We start from the raw sequence: 21,015 nt of genomic DNA on the forward strand, positions 1-21,015 counted from the left end.
ACACAACATGCGTTTTATGTGAAGAAAGTAAATCATTCAATAGGAAAAGACACACAGACGCCCAGAAACAAACAAGACACAATGGATCATGTTTTCAAAGCATTTCCTCCATTCTTTAATTAACTCTTGATTTTGGAAAGGGGAGAAAATCAAGTTACAAAATGAGAAACCAAACACATTGAGAGTGCTGAACGGAACTTACAGTTTTGTAAAATTATTTGACCTCTTAAAAAACAGGAGTTCATTAAAGACTGGAGTAAATGCTTTAAGATATAGCCTCAAGCGTTTTAAGGGGTTTGGTTTTGTTGGAGGGCATCTTTTCAGGAATTATATTTCACCACAAGGATTCTTGGAAAATGTGGCCTTCATCTTAAAATAAGGATTTTAAGCTGTACTTTTAACCCTGTGTGTGCTGGCAGCTTTTAGAAACAGTCCCCCCCCAGAACATTGGCCTGTTGTATGCAGCAGTGACAGCATTCCTTTGCACCTGAACTCCGTTCATACATTATTATTTGTTTATTTAACAGACGCCTTTATCCAATTCACTGTACAAGGATTTTAGAAGTTACAGCAACTGGGTAAGCACAAAAACCTAAAAAAATAAAGTAATTCCTGGAAGGGGTGGGTGAAGCTCCCTTTTCATGATCAATGAGCATCTTTGTCTCGTTGACAAGCAAAACTGAAATGCTATGCACAGAAAACAGGAAGTATGAGGACATCTCATGACTCATGCGAAGAAAAAGCCTGGTTGCCATCATCAGTTGCTATTATATGCCCTGGATAAAGGCGTCTGCAAATAAATAAATAATAATAATAAAAATAATTTCAAAGGGTTAATGCAGAGCATATAGGCATTGCACTGCAATACAGCTTTGGAATATATTCTGAAAAGTACTACTGTATACTGTTACTGAATGTACAGGGACAGCAAATCGAAAAGCTACTGTGCTGCCGATGCGAATCCTTCTTAACAATACAATAGTGTCCAGGTACGGTATTATTGTTCTCTCTTGTATTAGGCTATACATCCAATTGCTGATGTATTAATGAATCAATACATGCAATTATCATACAAACAAATGTAAAACCATGCCCCATCTCGATGTGTTCTATATGTCACAGCTAAATGCTGTCGTCTATCTTTTCAGCCCTGGAACACTCATTTCTGTAAGCACAGCTGTATGTTTAGCATCACCAGTACTTATATATTTTTTTAGATTCTACTGATTTTTTAGTATTACTATGCCGGACAGCCACTATATCATTACCTTTATTAAAAATGTGCATGGATGAATCTACCGATTATATATATATATTTATTTTAGTGCTGCTGTATTTACTCCTGCACCAGTATCAGTACATAGTGCTGTGTACCTACCTTTTGTTTGGGTTCCATAAACTTTACAGTAGGGTTGGACGATAATAACATTTTCAGTTATCGATTACTGGCTGTAAATTATCACGATAATCATCATTATCGGCTGAATAAATAACATACGTAAAAGGTCTTGGAATTTATCAAATTTAAAGCTATATATACTTGAGCAACATGACAACTGCCTCTACGAGTTTAGAAGAAATACAACTAGACAATTTTCAAAGACCAGCATCTTTAATAAAAGTTATGAAACAATGTTACAAAAAAGCAAAAAGAATACAACCAAATTTGTTTGTTTGGTAGCTTTTCAACTTTTGAAATATAGGCTACTTATTCTAAAAAAAAAAAAAAAAGAAATTCCATAAATTATAAATTGCGATTCAAAAATGACGTCGATTACATTGCGGGGTCACTGTCAATCCACATCCACTGGACAGCCTTTCAGACGGAGCGCTCGTGGCTGGAGAACACAGATCAAGCTAAAGTGGGAATATGTGGAAATGACTGGCTATGCATCTTCCACCAGTTTAGTGGATCAACCTGGATATCACTTTCAGGTAAGCTGAAATAATCGAGAATCTCACGCTGAACAGTTTCTGACACAGTCAGGTTTCTTGCAGGTAGCTGGGGTTTTCTCTTCTTGAGTTTGACTGCCTGTTTCAAATGTGAGGTTAAGCCATCCTTGGTTTTCCTTTTTTCTTGAGGTAAGCAAAGTGTGGGTGCTGCTTTCACTACGGCTGTCCTGAACTCCAGGATCCAAAGAGACTGCCTCTTCCTCACCCTGGGCCAGGCGAGATCCACCAGATCCATTAAAAGCCACTTTGGCCACTTCCACAGCTTTCTGCTTAACTGCTGCAAGAGTAGCAGCCTTATTTTCAAGATGCTCCTGTCTAAAACGGGGATCCAGAAATGAGCACACGCTCACAAACGCTTTCACTCCTTCAGCTGAGTACCGAGACTGCAAGTCCTCTGATATGGTACGCTTGAGCTGCTTAACCATTTCTCGGTCTTGGTCAGCATTCACGTCCAGAATATCCCTATGCAAGTGCTGCAGAAGCAGACAGATATGGTTACATGTTCTTCTCCACTGAGAGAGTCTGTAAACTCCAGTAGTGATTCCATCACTTGTGCTATATCTTCCAAGACTGTAATTGATCTATCATCTGGCATTAAATGCCAGTTTTTGCGGTCCTGTGCCAGGGTGGCAGAGATTGCCTTCTGCTGCTCAGTAAATCTGATGACCATTGATGCAGTTTATCCCCATCTGGTAGGAACATCCTGCAAAAATATCAAAACCCTTTTAATCAAAAACACACCACACATTTAAATATGTAAGATTTTAATACAAGTGTTTCTGTTTATGGTAATTATCTAATTGAGATACATGACTTTAGACTTAGTAGCAATGTAATTTATAAAATAAAAACAATGCTGCAGTATTTAGTACTGTACTCATGGCTGTAGTTTAAAATAAAGAAACAACTGAAAAAAAAGAATTTTAGTCTAATATTAAACTCTTGCCAAGAGGTTTTTGCATTGAGATAATTGCAATTACATTTAGAGCATGTAAACTGTCAACATGTTAAATAGGCAAAATAATTGAATTTACAGTGAGCTACATATTTTTATTTTACAAGTACCAATAATTGTGTTTTAATGTTAGAAACCAGTCCTGCTTTGCCAGTGCAAAATTTTGGATGAAAATGAAACCATTACTTAAAGTTAAAAGCAAGCATACTGTTTAAAATCAATACTTACATGTATCAACTTATGGTCTGGAAGCACCGGTTTCTATTGCTCCTTCTTCAGATCTCGTTTCTTCTTCCAGCTTCTATGAAAACGAGCAACGACAAGACTGCACACTCAAACAGCTCTCTGTACCGAGTCAATCTTAAGTCCATGGTTTACTGCTGAATCAAAATTGTGGCCGAAACAACTCAGCCTTTGAACCTCCATACCCTGAAACGCCTTCACATAGTTGCTCCTGTTTTCTGGCCCCACTGATCCAAGACGTTACAAACTGCTTCAGCAATACCGTTTGCAGTGTGATCCGTTACCATTGGTACGAGCCCTAAGCACTTTGATTTTAACAGCCAATCTTTATTAACACAATGACAGGTAAATGACATGCGTGCATCGTTGTCCCTGCTTGTCCACAGGTCGCTACTACAGGAGAATAAATAATAAGTCCATCCAATTCCTCCCTCAAACGGGAGACTATGTGCGCACCACTGAAGTATTTTCTCGATGGAATCTCACATCTGTTGTCCAATGTGTTTATCAGATGTTGAAATCCAGGTTTCAACATCATGAAACAGGCGATGGCATTTGTAATTTCACAGTGTTTCGGGTGATCCGTGCTATATTTAGATTTACGTTCCAGAAACTCAGTTCATGTTGTGTTTGAGCTTCTCTGCTCAGATTTAGATTTTACTCTGCCTCCATCATATTTTGGTCTTGCAGAAATATGTGAACATGAATCTGGATGGTAATCTCTTAGCTGGGTGAAGAGATTAGTGGCATTCCCTGTGCATGGTATTGTTTTCCTACGGACAAGCTTATTACCTTGCGGATCACTCTCTGTCCAAAAAACTGACACACAGGACTGATGCTGGTTTTTTTTTTTTAAATCTTTTCTGGAGGTTTGGGGTTTTCTGCAGTTGCCATCACCATTGGCTTCAAACGTTCACCTTTACTCAGTGAATCTTACTTCTTCCCACTGTGCAGCGCACACAGATCACGGCTTGCGCCTCACACAGACAGTTCAGTGCTGCTTACTGCTTCAGTGCAGAGCTCCTGTTACACACAAGCGTATCGGCTAACGGACGACAATATGATTATCCATAATAACATTATCGATGCAAAAACATTATCGATAATATCACGAAAACCGATCATTGTTCCAACCCTACTTTACAGTATGCTCCAGTGTGTATTCTTTTAAATACATTTTATTCAAGTTTATTCAATTCATTTTGTTTCTATTTGTAATGTTTTGACATATTGTGTTTTGTATGCATTTCTTTATTAAGTGCTGCATTAATTTGCGCTGGGGTAGAGGAAAAAATGTACATGTTTCATTATTGAGAGCTGCGTTTATTCGAGGACAGCGTCTCTTACAAATCTGACATCTGAGTGCGCCGCTTATTCAAGGGTGGTGGTAATTCAAAGTAATATGGTATTCTTTTTAAGAGGCGACTAGTCGACCTACAGCATTTGATCAGTATTTCAGGGGAGTGGAGGGGGTGAATTGATGTTGTTCTTTTAAAATCCCCTCAGTAATACAACACAATGGTTCAAAGCTCAACAGGACAGGCTTTCTCCCTGCAGCTCATTATGACACACTCATTGCATTGGAGCCGCCCTGCTTCGCTCATTCCAAAGGTCAGAATAAAATGTTAAATACTCACACCAAAACCTCATTTGCACATATAATTATATAGATAGATATATATAGAGCTAGGTTTCAATGGGTTAAATTCCTGTATAAATAAAAACATTAAAAGTATATAATTATATATAATTATATATATAGATATAATTATATAGAATTATATACAACACAAATAACCCTCTGTCATCTGCATACCTTTCTGGGAGCGTGTACAGCTATGGACAAAGGTTTTGCATCACCCAATAGAATGAACAAATTTAGCTTCATAAAGTCGAATGAAACCTGCTGAATAATGTTACGTTAACATATTGAATTACATACCGCTTTGTCGTTTTCCATATAAGCTTCCATTGAAAAATGTGCCATTTCAAAATCTAACATGGAATACTGAACCACTATTATGACTTCCGGTAGTTTATTTGATTACATAATGTTAAATAAAATATCTAAATTATATATTTTGTTTTAATTATGTCTCAATCCTAACATTCTTGGTGATGCTAAACTTTGAGAGAGAGAGAGAGAGAGAGAGAGAGAGAGAGAGAGAGAGAGAGAGAGAGAGAGAGAGAGAGAGAGAGAGAGAGAGAGAGAGAGAGAGAGAGCGAGAGCGAGAGAGCTGGCTTAATGGCAATTCAGCACCACACAACTTCAGGACTACTGCATGAGAAGTCCTCGCTCCACTCGCTCTCCAAGCATAACCTTCTCAAAGACATTGGGCTCCTCTACATTCTCAAAGCTCTTTACTGCAAATTGTAAAGCAAAACTGTTTTCAGAAAGGATGAAAAGGCACACAGTAAAGTTACCAAACCTGAAATAAACAACCCAGAAATGTGATTTAAGGGGCTTATAAATGTGTCCAGTAGTTTTTCTTTGAGCTATTCCACTTGAATGGGAGTTGCCAGGCTGTTCTGGTGACAAGGACTCTGTTACATCCTGCATTTAAAGGCTTTGAACAGAACCGGTTGCTCTACTGCAGCCCCAGCAACACCAGCGCTACTCTTTGTTATTTGATCAATCTGTTTGTGTGTATTTAGTCCTTCACAGAGTTGGTGTCCCACAATGCACCCCCCACCCCCCCGGGAATGTATAATAATTGTTGAGCAGCGTGGCGTCATTTGTATTTGAATAAGCGCAATACTCACTCGTCAGGACTGAATATGAAAAAGTGATTTGATCCGAGATCTCTCAAAATTCTGCTGCAAGCAGCTGAAGCAGCTCACACTGAGCATGCATTTCATGCTTCTAGAGCCAAAGAAGCCAGTCTCAAACCCATGTCTTTACTGACTACCGGAATCCTTACCCATCTCGTGGTACAGGGAGCCCTGCTTGGATATCGTTGCCGGGGGTTTCCGTGGCAAAGGCATCTCAATCTTCATGAGGTCATCGCAGCACTGCTTCCACAGACCTGCAGGAGGCAGAACATTCATTAGTCAGGGTGCAGACAAGGATCAGCAAGCAAACTGAACTGAATACATCATTAATCTGAATTATAAATCCTGTCCCCATGTCACTGTTTTTGGTTGTCAGGAAACTCCTGGGGGGCTGCAAGCTGGTTTCAAGGGGCTGTAGCACATACAGTGCCTTGCGAAAGTATTCAGCCCCCTTGAACTTTGCGACCTTTTGCCACATTTCAGGCTTCAAACATAAAGATATGAAACTGTAATTTTTTGTGAAGAATCAACAACAAGTGGGACACAATCATGAAGTGGAACGAAATTTATTGGATATTTCAAACTTTTTTAACAAATAAAAAACTGAAAAATTGGGCGTGCAAAATTATTCAGCCCCTTTACTTTCAGTGCAGCAAACTCTCTCCAGAAGTTCAGTGAGGATCTCTGAATGATCCAATGTTGACCTAAATGACTAATGATGATAAATAGAATCCACCTGTGTGTAATCAAGTCTCCGTATAAATGCACCTGCACTGTGATACTCTCAGAGGTCCGTTTAAAGCGCAGAGAGCATCATGAAGAACAAGGAACACACCAGGCAGGTCCGAGATACTGTTGTGGAGAAGTTTAAAGCCGGATTTGGATACAAAAAGATTTCCCAAGCTTTAAACTTCCCAAGGAGCACTGTGCAAGCGATAATATTGAAATGGAAGGAGTATCAGACCACTGCAAATCTCACTGTCAAACATGGTGGTGGCAGCATCATGGTTTGGGCCTGCTTTTCTTCAGCAGGGACAGGGAAGATGGTTAAAATTGATGGGAAGATGGATGGAGCCAAATACAGGACCATTCTGGAAGAAAACCTGATGGAGTCTGCAAAAGACCTGAGACTGGGACAGAGATTTGTCTTCCAACAAGACAATGATCCAAAACATAAAGCAAAATCTACAATGGAATGGTTCACAAATAAACATATCCAGGTGTTAGAATGGCCAAGTCAAAGTCCAGACCTGAATCCAATCGAGAATCTGTGGAAAGAACTGAAAACTGCTGTTCACAAATGCTCTCCATCCAACCTCACTGAGCTCGAGCTGTTTTGCAAGGAGGAATGGGCAAAAATTTCAGTCTCTCGATGTGCAAAACTGATAGAGACATACCCCAAGCGACTTACAGCTGTAATCGCAGCAAAAGGTGGCGCTACAAAGTATTAACCTAAGGGGGCTGAATAATTTTGCACGCCCAATTTTTCAGTTTTTTATTTGTTAAAAAAGATTGAAATATCCAATAAATTTCGTTCCACTTCATGATTGTGTCCCACTTGTTGTTGATTCTTCACAAAAAATTACAGTTTCATATCTTTATGTTTGAAGCCTGAAATGTGGCAAAAGGTCGCAAAGTTCAAGGGGGCCGAATACTTTCGCAAGGCACTGTACAAACACGACCCTGAGCAGGGAATCAATTCATTTAAATGAATACTGCTGTTAGGTGCTTGGGGTTATTTCAATGTAGTCAGCTGGTGCCCGCGCTAACAGCATGTACAATTAGACAACAAAAAGGGGTGATTGTAAGAATAATGTTGCATTTACACTCCTTGTACAACTGAGTAGAGAAACTATTGAAAAATGAAAGCAGTGGTACTTCTACGGGTACAAACGAACAGCCTGTCTCACTAAAGCTGGGGGAGTTCAGTCAGGACGTTTAAAGTGATGGGAGCCTCAGCCTTCGGACAAGGTGGTTTGGGAAGCCCACTTATTTCTGCTCATTTATTCAAAGCATTTGAAGAAATCACCGTAGGGAAAAAAAAACCAGTTTGTTTGAAATTACATCTTAAAATATTTGCACTGCTAACACACCTAAACTCATATTACAGGAGTTCCTGTTTAGTTTAGTTTACTCACTTTATGCCCACAGGGCCAGCACAGGTACATCTCAATAGTGCAGCACTAATACAAAGAGAGACCTAAATACACAATACAACATTATTATATTTATATTTAACTTTCATTACAACTAAAACAAGTTCACCTCAAAACGCAGATGATGCTGAACAGCAGTTTTAAACCCGGAGAGGCTTGACAATGACACAATGGATCCCGGAAGAGCATTCCAGAACCCCAAGGCTGTTCCAAAGAAAGAATAACGACACAACTGAAGAGATAAGGACTGATGGTCAGAGCAGCTCTGTGGAGACCTCTCAGCCCAGGTCTTTTACCAGCACAGACTGACACAGAGGTAGAATAAAATGGTTTAAGAGAAGAGCGACTAAGAAGGTTGTCATAAGTACAATCCCAATTCAAGTCATTCAATACAATCCTACAAGCACATTTTTGCAGACTCAAGCTTCTTAGTATTGTATTTTTTAAATGGGTCCCAGACAAAACAGTGGGACTCTAAAATAGGTCTTACCAAACTCTTGTAAAGATGCAAAACAACATTTGGAGGGGCCTCTCTAAAGGGACGAACAAAAAACCCAAATTCTTTCTTGCTTTGTCACACACATAATCAGCATGGTGTGCCCAGAGCAAGTTATCAGATACCCAACCCCCCAGGAGCTTATAATGAGAGACTTTCTCAACTGGGGAGGAACACCAGATATCACTAGTAACTTAGAAGAGAGTTGTCTCTGGACAGCAACACTTTGCCAACGCCCCACAAGATAAGAAGAAAATCAGCCCAAAATTCCTTCACCAAACCCGTATTTAGAAACACATCTAACTCATATTACAGGAGTTCCTGTTAGATGGTTTTGCAAAATAAACAATGCACAATACAACAGACCACCCCTTATTTTAACAATCACAATGTATTTGCATCAAATTCCCAAATACACCTTCACCTTCATAATCAAACATTGGTTAAAAGACAGGTGACAATAATGACAATATGGCACCACAATCATTTACAATTCAGTCATTGTCTGAAAATGTGAAGTTGATAGAAAAGGGGTTGTTAATATCTTCTCACAAGTACAGCTGCATTATTCATTGGAACAAGCTGGATCTATTCCTGGCAATTCCCCTTCTTCCGCCTCCTCACATTCATAATCCACTACATGTCTTACCTGTTGAACTGGTTAATATCTGCTTTATGTATCTTGTCTGTTATAAGCAGAAAGAGCAGCAGAGCATTCAAACACAAAACAAAACGCAGTATAACAGGATATTAAAACAGGCAGGAAAAGTAATATTCCTGGAATTGGAGAGAGTACAAACCCTCCATTTAATGGGTCACAATACACCTGGATCACACAGTGAGGCATACAAACTTAACACCACCCCCCTGAACTCATAAACTGAAATGCTTGCCTACTTATCTAGGGGTCGGTGTGGTCAAGTTATCCCTGACAAGACACACCTGGATTTTATAGGAGCATTTTACAGCGCTGGAGAATCACCTACTTTGAGGTTCTGCAGTGAGCTGGGAACTCACAGGGAGAGCTGCACTGAGTTTTGCACTCCAACACGGTTAGGTGTGTGGAGTAGTGGTTAGGGCTCTGGACTCTTGACCGGAGGGTCGTGGGTTCAATCCCCGGTGGGGGACACTGCTGCTGTACCCTTGAGCAAGGTACTTTACCTAGATTGCTCCAGTAAAAACCCAACTGTATAAATGGGTAATTGTATGTAAAAATAATGTGATATCTTGTAACAATTGTAAGTCGCCCTGGATATGGGCGTTGGCTAAGAAATAAATAATAATAATAATAGGAAGCTGGCCTGTCTCACCGTACTGGTCAGGAGTCTCACGAGTGCAGAGGGAGACCTGCCACTCTGCAGGGATCAGCAGCTTGGGAACATCCAGTGTTTAGGTTCGCAGGGGAGAAGTGGCAATACACTTGACAGTGTGAACCCCTGTTCACTTACAGTCTTTGATAATACAACTGATGAAAAACATGGCTGGAAAAAAGACTCCCATATCACCATTTACACATACCAGTAATACAACGCTCCCATAAAATCGAGCTGTGGCTTATCCCAGCGAGGTACAGGTTAATCAAACCGACTCGTTAATTTCTTATAAGTTTAGCCTGCGATTTCATTAGCACCTTCCTGTTTTCTCTCTTTCAGACTCAATATTATTCTCAATACCTCTTTTCAGTAACCTACTTCCTATACTTGTTTATACAGAAACTTCCCGTTTGCTCGGTTTCCTTATTCTTCTACAATGCTCCCTTGTCTTCAAAAGTATTTATTGTGTTTACAGATTTCAGTGCAGTGTACACTTTGAAAACAAAGGGGGGATGTGCTCTTTATTGTAGAAGAGATACCATCTTTACAGTTTGGGTGAGGGGACGGTGAAGTGAAGCCGAGACACCTTACACATGACATATCAACTTACTATAAATCACAAAACAAAGACTGTATTCAGGAACAGCTTTACAGCTAAAATTGTTTGTATTTTTGTATAATATAACACTTTTATCCATCACCCCCAGTCGTGAAACAGTTCAGTCCTCCCCACTGTTCAGTAATATGTGGAATAGTTTCAGGTCACACATATTTCCTTCATTCCTTAAAGCTGTCTACGGTAATTTGCCTGATAACAAATTTCAGACAAACAATGCAACCATAAACAATGCTTCCTCTCAGCTATGCAGATGTACGTGTGTGTGATTGAGTGTGTGCGTGAGCAAGTGAGTTCTGTTTGCACCAAGTTCTTGGCTGGAAGTCACAGGGAGAGCTGCACTGACTTTTGCACTCCAACGGAGCTAGGGAGCTGGTCTGGCTCCCATTGCAGAGCACTTTGATCCATTCCTGGTTTAAGAAGGCACACATGCCTGTTACCTGGGCAGCAGTGTGGAGTAGTGGTTAGGGCTCTGGACTCTTGACTGGAGGGTCATGGGTTCAATCCCCAGTGGGGGACACTGCTGTTGTACCCTTGAGCAAGGTACTTTACCTAGATTGCTTTAGTAAAAACCCAACTGTATAAATGGGTAATTGTATGTAAAAATAATGTGAAATAATGTATAATGTGATATCTTGTAACAATTGTAGTCGCCCTGGATAAGGGCGTCTGCTAAGAAATAAATAATAATAATAATAATAATAATAATAATAATAATAATAACAATAATAATACCTATACACTGCGGCAATAGGAGTCTTATTCCATCCCTGAAAAAAATAAAATATTTGTTTCTGTCGAATGGTATCATTTACTAATTTTGACAAAACAAGTACGTAAAAAACAAAGATACGTGTAATAAAATGTTTATAAAAGCATCCGTCAGCGTGCTCTGCTGGCGGTTGTAATCTGGAAAGGTGTGAACAGACTGCAGAATGTTATCTCAGACTGTGGAATATGCTGTGCTGGAGAAGTTCCAAAGAGGCTTTTAAAATCACTGCAGCTGATAATTCTCAGTGAGTGTGAACTGTAAAGGGCTTCCTGGAACAGAATATAAGCGGTTACACATCAAACGAGAAAATGTGAACAAAAACAAAGAATCCCTGGGGACAAAATACAAGGGGAGTGGAACTCGGATAGAACAGTTTGGAAACAAAAAACTAAATGGAAGTAAAATGGCTGCGTGTTAAAATGTGAAGACAATAGTTTGAAGTTTTACTGTCTCGATACTACAGAAACACAAAACGTCACACCAGGTCACAGCCACATTTACCATGCAGTGTTTATGAAACCCTGCATATCTGAAGTCCGCTCTTCTAATCTTCAAATGATCACTGAGATACTAGGCTTTGACGCTGCCACAGAAAGGCATGTGTTTTCTTTGGCGGTATCTCCAAGGCCCACAGCCACATGTAATACACCAAAGTGAAGGGTAACATCAGATTCTGCCAAGGAATTCAGCATTTGGCTTATCATCGGTGAATCTACCGATCCACATAGCTGATACTCCGTCAGGTCCCAACTTCTGCATTTGTGCTGAAAAATGATTTGGCTTCATACTGTGCTGCAGGGCAAACTGAGGTACTGTACAAACTGATATACAGACACAGCATACCAACTGTACCATCCTGCAGTATGTGGTCATCTTAACACAGTGCAAAAAACAAAATGCAAATGGTCTAGCTCTGGGATGATAAACACAGACCTGCTCGCCCCCTGTGCCTCTGTACTGCTGGTGCTGCGAGTCCTCAGGGTGCTGGTCTCTACAGTCGTCCATACAGTGTAGGTTCTGTTGGTTCCGAATCAAGTCACCTGGAGCCAGGGCTCTCTCAGTTGTAAAGCCCCTCGACAGCAGATTAAATACTGGACAGAGGGGTGTTTTGAAAGCAACAACAACGTACCCCCAGGGGCATAATGGAACAGGTATGGCATCTCTGATCTAATGGTGTGTAAAACATACAGTAGCAGATATGAAGCATCATTACCGGTTTCTGGAATGTGCAGAGAGGTTAAAACCGTGAGTGTTTTGTATTTGTGTTTGTTATTAACTGTTTATTTGTAATTATTAGACGGCTAAGCAAACCGGGACCTGTCGCTGTTAAGCCAGCATCCACCGGGATTACAAACACTGCACCAGTCACACTTAACTGTGTATTCAGCACCAGCACGGGAGCACAGCAAAAGGACAAGGAGCCTGCCTGCACATTGCCTTTGTGTATTATTATTTCAGGACTGAAACCCTGTATTGTTTGGCTGTGCAGTTGCCAGCATTATTAATTAACGGTGCCAAACCGTGAAAAAAATTAAAGAAACTGTTTGGCCCGTGAACACTGCTGCCGTTGTTTGACCACTGCATGCCACTTTGCCACTCTCCTCCTTCAGGAAATATCAAAAGCAGCCCAGTAAACACGGAGGAATGAGGAAAGACATTTGTACACGGCAGTTAGGATTTCGCGTCTCAATAACTTAAGTGGTGGTAGAAATGCAAAAAATGCTTTAGTAAAAAAATGTTGCGCTACAGGTTTTTTTTTTTAAATTTTTGCAAATTGCAAGTTGTTCAGGCAGCACGCACACCGTGAATAGCACCTGTTTTATTGAGAATATTACTTCAGTGGTCACACTCGGAGACAGACTGTATAAACAATAACACTGCCAAAGAACTGGACTGTCCTGCAGTCTGGGGACCCGGGACCCTTTTTATTTCAATTTAATTTGCTTTGGAATTTCTTTCACACTTAACAATATGCTGCACATGGTCTTTAATATAAATATGTTAACAGGTCTAAGCATTCGTGGAGACCAACAGAGGTGCAAGAACTGCTTATTCCATTATTCAGATTGAGGGGCGTTGGTGTTGATCGGGCTGATTCACCATTCAGAGCAAAACAAGTGAAGAAACAGCTGCTGGGATTGGTGTGGATTGCTGTTCTCCACACAGTCTAAGACCATGGGGACATGTTGCTAGAAGACGTAGAATGAAATCTGTTGCTTCTACATTGTTGCTTCAGATTTCAGGGGACACTGTTCTACAGTATGGAGAAATTGTAGACAGGATGCTGATGACACAGAGAAGACAATACAGAGATGAGATTTCATATCAAAAAGCTTATTTGTGTTTTTTAGTGTCCACATCATTTACCAGCATTGTTTTTCAATATAATAAACTTTATTCTTATATATATATATATATATATATTGTAAATAGAGAGAAGTTGAAATGTGACTGTTATAATTTTTTTTATTATATTATTTTGAAAAGAACTCCCAATTATGCCAGGGGACAATTTGTTTTAGTCTTCTACAAATCAGATATCGCTAACTGTGGATCAATATTTGCAAGTGTTGCATGTGCTGAACTGCAATGTGCAAACGGCTTTAAACAAAAAGTAGGGCTCACTTTATCCAATACTATAAAGTATAATCAAATGAAAGCCTTTATTTGAGACAAAATGACACTGAAAATACAACTTGGAACTTAAACGTAACGCACTGTTACCACACTGTGTGTTGACTTTAATGCCGCTCCCCTTAAACTACATCTCGTTGCATAACTGACAAACTGATCATTCACTGCCAGGAATGGACCGGTTAACACTTACTTACTTGCCTATACCACCAAAAAAAAAAAAAAAATGAAAAAAAAAATCACCCTGAAAAAAATCGATAAAGAGATCTCCCTCACAATATCTCACACCGTTTTTTTCGCCACCAAAGCAGCTAGTCACATGACTTTTGACATCTCTTTCATTGGCTGATTTATTCTATGACGTAATGTTGCTTCGACAAAATCAACAGTCCTTTGATACAGTTGCTTGCAACAAAGTTGCCTGAAACGTGTAGCTTGTACGTCACTTTCTACAAAAAAGTATCCCTTTCTACATTTTTCTAGCAACATGTAGACTAGTGTCCCCTGGGCTTAAGAAAAGCAGCAATCTTCACAAATCCAAGCAGCTGCTTCTTCACTTGTTTCACTTTGAATGGTACATCAGCCCGATCAACCCCAATGCCCCTCATCTGATTTCTGTAGAGAGCTCCATCCCAATAATTACATAATCAGTTCGGGCAGCTCTCCTATCGCAGGGCTGCCACCTTTTCCACAGACCTGGACATATTTCTCAGTCAGCCTAGGTCTATCAAAACTGCAGTATACTGTAATACAGTTTAACACAATACCACCAGATCTCGGGACAAATCAATAATCATGCAGTATACACAGTATAGTGCTCTGGATATTTCTAGCAACCGAACTTGCAAGCCAGAAAAATAGTAGCTATATCATGGTAGGTTAGAGGCTAATCTTACCTGAGACAAGTAGCTGTGGTGATGAGTAACGCTGTAATAAATCAATGCCATTTCTGAAGCGATTAACCTGGTCTACTGCTTTTTTTTTTTTTACAAATTTCTGAGCCTGAAAAGCCTGTTTGTACAGTCAAATTATTTTATAGCCATCTGTCAGGGCAAATTCCCCCCCCCCCCCCAATAAATATTAACAAATATTATTAATATACGGTAAAACTACGGCACTACCAGTTGTGTGCCGGTAAAAGGAGACAAAATTAGTAAAAATGTACTCAAATTTGGTTTGGGTTTTTCAATGTTGTTAATGGTTACCGCTAAATATGCAATGTTTATGTGTGTAAAAATGTAAAGCAGTAAAGTGTTGTGTTGTTTGCATGTTGTGTTTCCAGGAGAGGTCTTTGTGTGGGGCAGCACACAAAGCAGCAGTCCTAACGTTAAATGAATAAATATCTGAATGAGATTTTGCTGCGGTAGTCTGGATCTAGTTTGTTCCCCTGAAACGCTACAATACGTAATGTAAACCGGTAGTACTATCATCGCGTGGCTGTTGCAGAGCGTTAGAAAAATTACAACAGCTATTTAGTTAACAGTTAAAAAAATCATGAATGGTAGTGAGGGGCATTCGAACAGTAACACAGTGAAAAAGAAAAAGTATTTTTGCTGTTTTAGCAACGAATGGTGCAAAGAAAATGCATTCAAAAATTGGCTTCGCAAAATCGACACGGTTACAGCAGAATGCATTCTATGTCATCACAGGGTTTCGGTGAAATACGAGGGAAGAGGAGCGCTGACCAGCCACACAGGGAGCACAAAACACAAGGAATCAGAGAAACAGAAAAGAAATCACATCATTTTTTTTACCAAAAGAGACTCATTCCAAGAAAATCTGGTGACCGTGGTTGAAGTGGGGCAAGTTAACCACAGTCTTTCGCACCATTTAAGTTATGCAAGCCAAGACTGTGCAAACAAAATGCTTTCAAGAATTTTACCTGATTCTGAAATTGTGAGAAAAATGTCTTGTGGACGGACGTAAGCAACCAGCATAACAGAGAGTGTTTTGGCACCATAATTGCAATAACTTTTGCTTCAGGACTTGGATGGTGCAGTTTTTTTCAGGTGGATCTGACACCTCCAACAAGGGAAATAAGAAATTCTTCCCTTTAACCGTGTATTACTTTTCTACGACAGAGGGAATTAAGCATGGCTTGCTTGATTTTTACAACGACAACGACGAGACAAGTGAGGCAACTGCGACACGGATCTCCAATTTTCTGCAGGAGAATGATCTCAGCATTAACACTGTGACTTCTTACGTGGCTGACAATGCCTCTGTGAACTTTGGGAAAGACAGGTCAGCGCATCAGAAACTCAAACAGCTTAATAACCGACTGATACAAGTGGGGTGCAAATGTCATGTAAGCAAAAATGGGATGAGAGCATTGAAGTCATCTCTCCATCCAGAAAATTCAGAGAGGAAACGGATAAGACATTGATACCTGGAGAAATGGTATGATTTCGAAACATCGGTTTTCAAACAAATGGCAGTGCTCTCACTCGACAACGATGTGAAATGGTCCGATTTTGAGACTCTTGTTACAGCACTCTGCATCGAGATTGACAAGTTGTATGATGACTACCGTGTTTTACAGCAATCAAGAGGAGAGACTGTGTCAAAGGAGAAGGAAATAGATCAGGGATGGGTGGAGGTTTTCAGACAAATGCCAGAGAGTGGTGACAGCCCAATGTTGAAATTGGTCTCTTTCGCACTTTCCATTCCTGTATCCAATGCCTACTGCGAGAGAGTTTTCAGTTTAATGGCACAGCTGTGGAGCAAGGCCAGAAACAGAGTGATAGCGTTGTGAAAGCAGAGCTGCAGGTGCAATTGAACTTCAATATGTCCTGTGCAGACTTTCAGGAGTTCTCTTAAAAGAACTGCTTAGAGCCGCAAGAGTCCAGCTGAAATACAGATTTAAAAGGAAGGAAGCCGAGGGCAACGACATCCCACAGACGACTCAGCTTTAAGATAAAAACAACATAACATTTAATTATAATTAATTAAGCATTTAAGAATGAAGGTTTAAAGTTTACAGCTAGTCACTGTTGGTGCTCTGTAGCTAGCAAACTAATACTCACAAAGATGAGTAAACATGAAGAAATCCGATCTCTGAAATAAAATGATCATATCGATAGTAATGTTAGCTAACTAATACATTATTGAGCTAATCTAGTTTTGCAATATTTCTTATTCAAGATTCATAATGGCGGTACATAGTTATAATTCATTTTTTAATCAATCCTCCTTACACCCTTACACTCCTTACACCCACACACAATACAATGATGGCTTGATATTGTAAACAGGTTGAACAGCACAATTAATGACATTACATCATGTTGGGAAAAAAAAAAAAATCTCCCGGAATAGCTTCAGTCAGAGTTGGCAACCCTACCCTGCTGGTTAATAGACTAGCAAGCACTAGCAGAATCAGCTTTTTTTAATACGCTGCAGAACTCATTTATTTTAACATATTGTTTAGGGACTTTGCAATACCTGCAAGGTGGGTGTCTTAATAATAGAATCTCCACGTATCGACAGTAACAATCCAAAGCAAATTTGCACCATTGTTACAGACTTTCTAACAAGTCTGGCATAAACAATTTTGGCTGCTACTTAATTAACCCCTTGAGCAGTCCTACACTACCCCAGTAGCAGGCACAGTTTACACAGCCTCGGAGTTTCTGATCGCATCATAAATTCCAGATTTCTTAAATCCATTGATGCAAATGTCTGGTCTGTGTTTATTTTTTATAAGCAAACTGGCTTCATCATCACTGCCATTCTCATATTCACTCCGACACATTCTATCCCTTATCCAGCGCGTGCTTCTTTAACCTGTGCTGCATACCACCAGTCTGTCAGGAGGGTGGGATCGCACATTGTATGCCACACTCTGATTGGTGGAAGTATTATTGGCAATCCAATCCAAACTGCCAATAATGCCCAAATAAATTCCACTCCAAAATGTCCCATTATACGGTACATCAAAGGAAATATTAAATGAAGGTTGGTGTTTCTTAAGCGTTGCACTTAAAACCGGACATTAAGGTGTCTGGCTTTGTTAATTCCTGCCACTCGGACACAGATGCCAATTCCTAGGACTGTCCGGGTCAAACACGGACAGGTGGCAACCCTAGTTTGTGCAGCTCCAGCATCCAATAACAATACTGTATGAGGGACCAGCCCTTCTGTGCCTGGTATGAATCTAGAGCTGTGTTTCCACTGCCACAAACCCCATTGTGAACAGCACCCTCTGAGCACCGTGCTGTTCCAATGACTGCCCTCCTCTCCCATTCTCAGGGCAGGCTGAGTGAGCACACAGCACTACTCTTTAGAAACGCTGATAAAGACAAATTGAACCTCGTGTGGATCCATCGACTTGTTTGGGGCTCCGTATACAAAATGGTCTTATTTCTGCTGGATATTCTGGCATTTTTACTAAACCCTCACCAGCCTTGGTTCAATATAACCATGGAGATCTCACCTGTGGTGGTCTCCTCCAAAAAAATGGAATTTTGTGCAGCTCTCGTTACCAACACTCCCAGTACAGCATGTTAAAGTTGAAATGTTGAAACATGAAGGGACTGAAGTCTGTAGTGCCGACTCACTCATGTCGTAGAACTGCTGCCAGAAGGCCTGCATCCATCGCTGGGTGTCATCGTGATTCTCTGCCACCAGGGTGTGCATGACCTCCTCGCCCCCGTACCGGTTTGTGATGGAGATGCTCTGCACCCCGCTCTGGAGGTCCTTGTCCGTTGCACGGATCCGCGTCTCCTGAAACACACACACGCCAGAGCTTATTGCATGAATTCACTTTGAACAAGCAGGCAAGCAAACTGAAATCAGGGCGGCGCTATTGCATTGTCATCATGGTGTTCCTACAGCAAAAAGAGTTCATTCTATAAGGTGATGCAAAGCTTTTGGGATGACAAGAAACAGTAATTTCACTTCATTAAAAACTACATCAGTCTAAAAAACAACCTGATACGTTCAATCTGGGATAAGAAACATTCACACTGTGATAATTCCTGGAACCGACACATTCAGACACATGGAGTGTTAGTCATTGTTCTTCGCTTAGCTGATACATCCTGGTTAGTTATCTGATGCTTGATCATATCCCGGATACTCTGGTCCTATTCCATGCCATAGGGGCACTGTAAATAAATGCTGATTGTCCAACACCGGACCCTCTCCAAGGCACTTCATAAACAGGTGTAAGACGAGACCGTAAGCTGTACTTGGGTATACTTCTTATTTTCGTGGACTCTTTTTCAGGTAATCAATCATCTTTTGAAACAGAGCAGGTGTGTTAGTCCTGGTTCCCTGGATAAACTCCAGTCCAGGGTAATCGGATTCTAGCATGGATAAGATCCCCAGCTTTTACTAACAAGGCTTCAATTCCCCAGTCCTTCAATACAGATCAATAAAAACAACCCGACCTCTCACTGCAGTAAACCAGAGAATGACTCCTGTGCACAATAACTGAAACCACCTGGAGCCAGAGCTTTCTGTGGCTGTGCTCCTCGGCTGTGGAACTCTATTCCAGTTACCATTAGGCAGGTCGAAACACTGGATTCTTTTAAGTCTAAATTGAAAACATACTTTTTTTAACATGCTTTTCTATATATATATGAGCTATTTTGTTTTGCTTTTAACTTTGTACAGCACTCTGGGATGCCATTTGTATTGTATTGTATTATGAATAAGAGAAGAAACTGAAACATTAGTATTGGTACTAATATTATACATACTGTCCAATATATATTGTACTATAGTATTTCTGTACGGCAGTAAGAATAGTGTCATTGCTATTATTTACTTAGTCATTATTAAATCCTCAGCACCACACACTAGCATGGTTGAATTTAATTTCATTGAATTTAAATTTGATTGAATGTAATACATTATACATCCACTAGATGGCGGTAAACGCTAAGGCTCCACTTATTACTAACTATATTTCAGCAGATCATCGAAAGTTAGGGGCTTACTGGAAAGCCTATAGACCAAGATATTTTGCCATTGTACAGTAACTGACCACCTACAGCCCTCAATGTCACTTTGAACTGTGATCAGAAAAGGGTAAGATATATAAACATTTGAAAGCTATAAAAGGGCCATTGCTTAGCCCCAGGAAGATATCAGGTAATATAAAGCCTTTTAAAAAAATAAAATAAAATCCACTGAAGTGGAGCTTAGCTGACAGCTCTCCCAGTTTCAGAGCTGGCAATTAATCTAACCCTCCCAGCTAGTCTGTTAAAAGTTCCAGTAATTTATACAGACTGCAGAAGACGGGGGACCGTTTGCAGGTTGTTTTTTTTTGTATAAAAAATCTTTGTATTAACCTTGTGGGGTGCTTGCTGCTGAGTTAATGATATAAATACACACAGTTTTATTTGCCTATCACATAACAAGGCTGCCTATTGCACTTTGGAGTAAAGCCCCTGATCAATGTGGCTCCGACTCTATTCCGATATTGACTGCCTGCACCAGGGCTACACTCGGGAACATCAGATGAGAAGTTTTCAATCCTCTACATGTACAGCAGGGCTAAGTAACCTCAAAGACATGAAACCCCTTTTAAAACGTTCCTATAGTAAAAGCATGGCAAAGTGGGAAGTATAGAGGAAGCATGGTAAAACACAGTATTGTAAAGTCTGAAGAGCTATGGAGAAGTATATTTAAAAACATGGCAAAACCTGGTAAGCTGTGGTAATTGCATAGTATAACCATGGTGAAAGCATGGGAAAACCACAGCCTTACAGCACTGACCTCGGTGACCGCTGACAGGAGAAAAGGCATTAGAAATGCACAGGCAGCTTCCAGGAGACGGGTCAGTATGAGGGGTGTTAAAGCTGCTTCAGTCTCAGCTGCTACTGTATTGATCGCTCATGACAGCACAGGACAATCATGCTGCACAGTAAAGAAGAGCTCCTCAAGGACAGCGTGTCTGAAGCTTGCAAGAATTACCATTTGGATGACTTTTGACATCACTGTTGTCCATGAGGCTGACCAAGGCAGCGTTACTGTCATTTTAAAGCTTCTTTCAAGAGCTTTCCAATAAAAAACTAAAACAATGAATAGACTCAAACAACTGACACAGTGTCAATAAAAACAAAACCATCTCCTCCTCCCCCTCCTCCTACTTTAC

The 21,015-nt window shown here is 40.3% G+C and overlaps 1 protein-coding gene across 6 annotated transcripts in view; it reads right to left on the reverse strand.

The window, feature by feature from the left end:
- The window catches only part of LOC117403532 (rhotekin-like), a 128,191-nt gene that overhangs the window by 4,602 nt on the left and 102,574 nt on the right, over window positions 1–21,015 (reverse strand). For 5 of the 6 annotated variants that reach the window (XM_058986147.1, XM_058986139.1, XM_058986143.1 and 2 more), the window contains 2 exons: window positions 18,470–18,635; window positions 6,073–6,177 (listed from right to left, as the gene is read on the reverse strand). In XM_058986147.1, coding sequence (XP_058842130.1) covers window positions 6,073–6,177; window positions 18,470–18,635 — 271 coding nt within the window. Of the gene's footprint in view, window positions 1–875; window positions 2,657–3,136; window positions 3,210–6,072; window positions 6,178–18,469; window positions 18,636–21,015 lie in introns of those variants that run through there. The other variant, XM_058986160.1, reaches the window with a different exon arrangement.

The sequence above is a fragment of the Acipenser ruthenus genome, chromosome 2 (genome assembly GCF_902713425.1).
Source record: "Acipenser ruthenus chromosome 2, fAciRut3.2 maternal haplotype, whole genome shotgun sequence".
In the NCBI taxonomy this organism is placed as follows: domain Eukaryota; kingdom Metazoa; phylum Chordata; class Actinopteri; order Acipenseriformes; family Acipenseridae; genus Acipenser; species Acipenser ruthenus.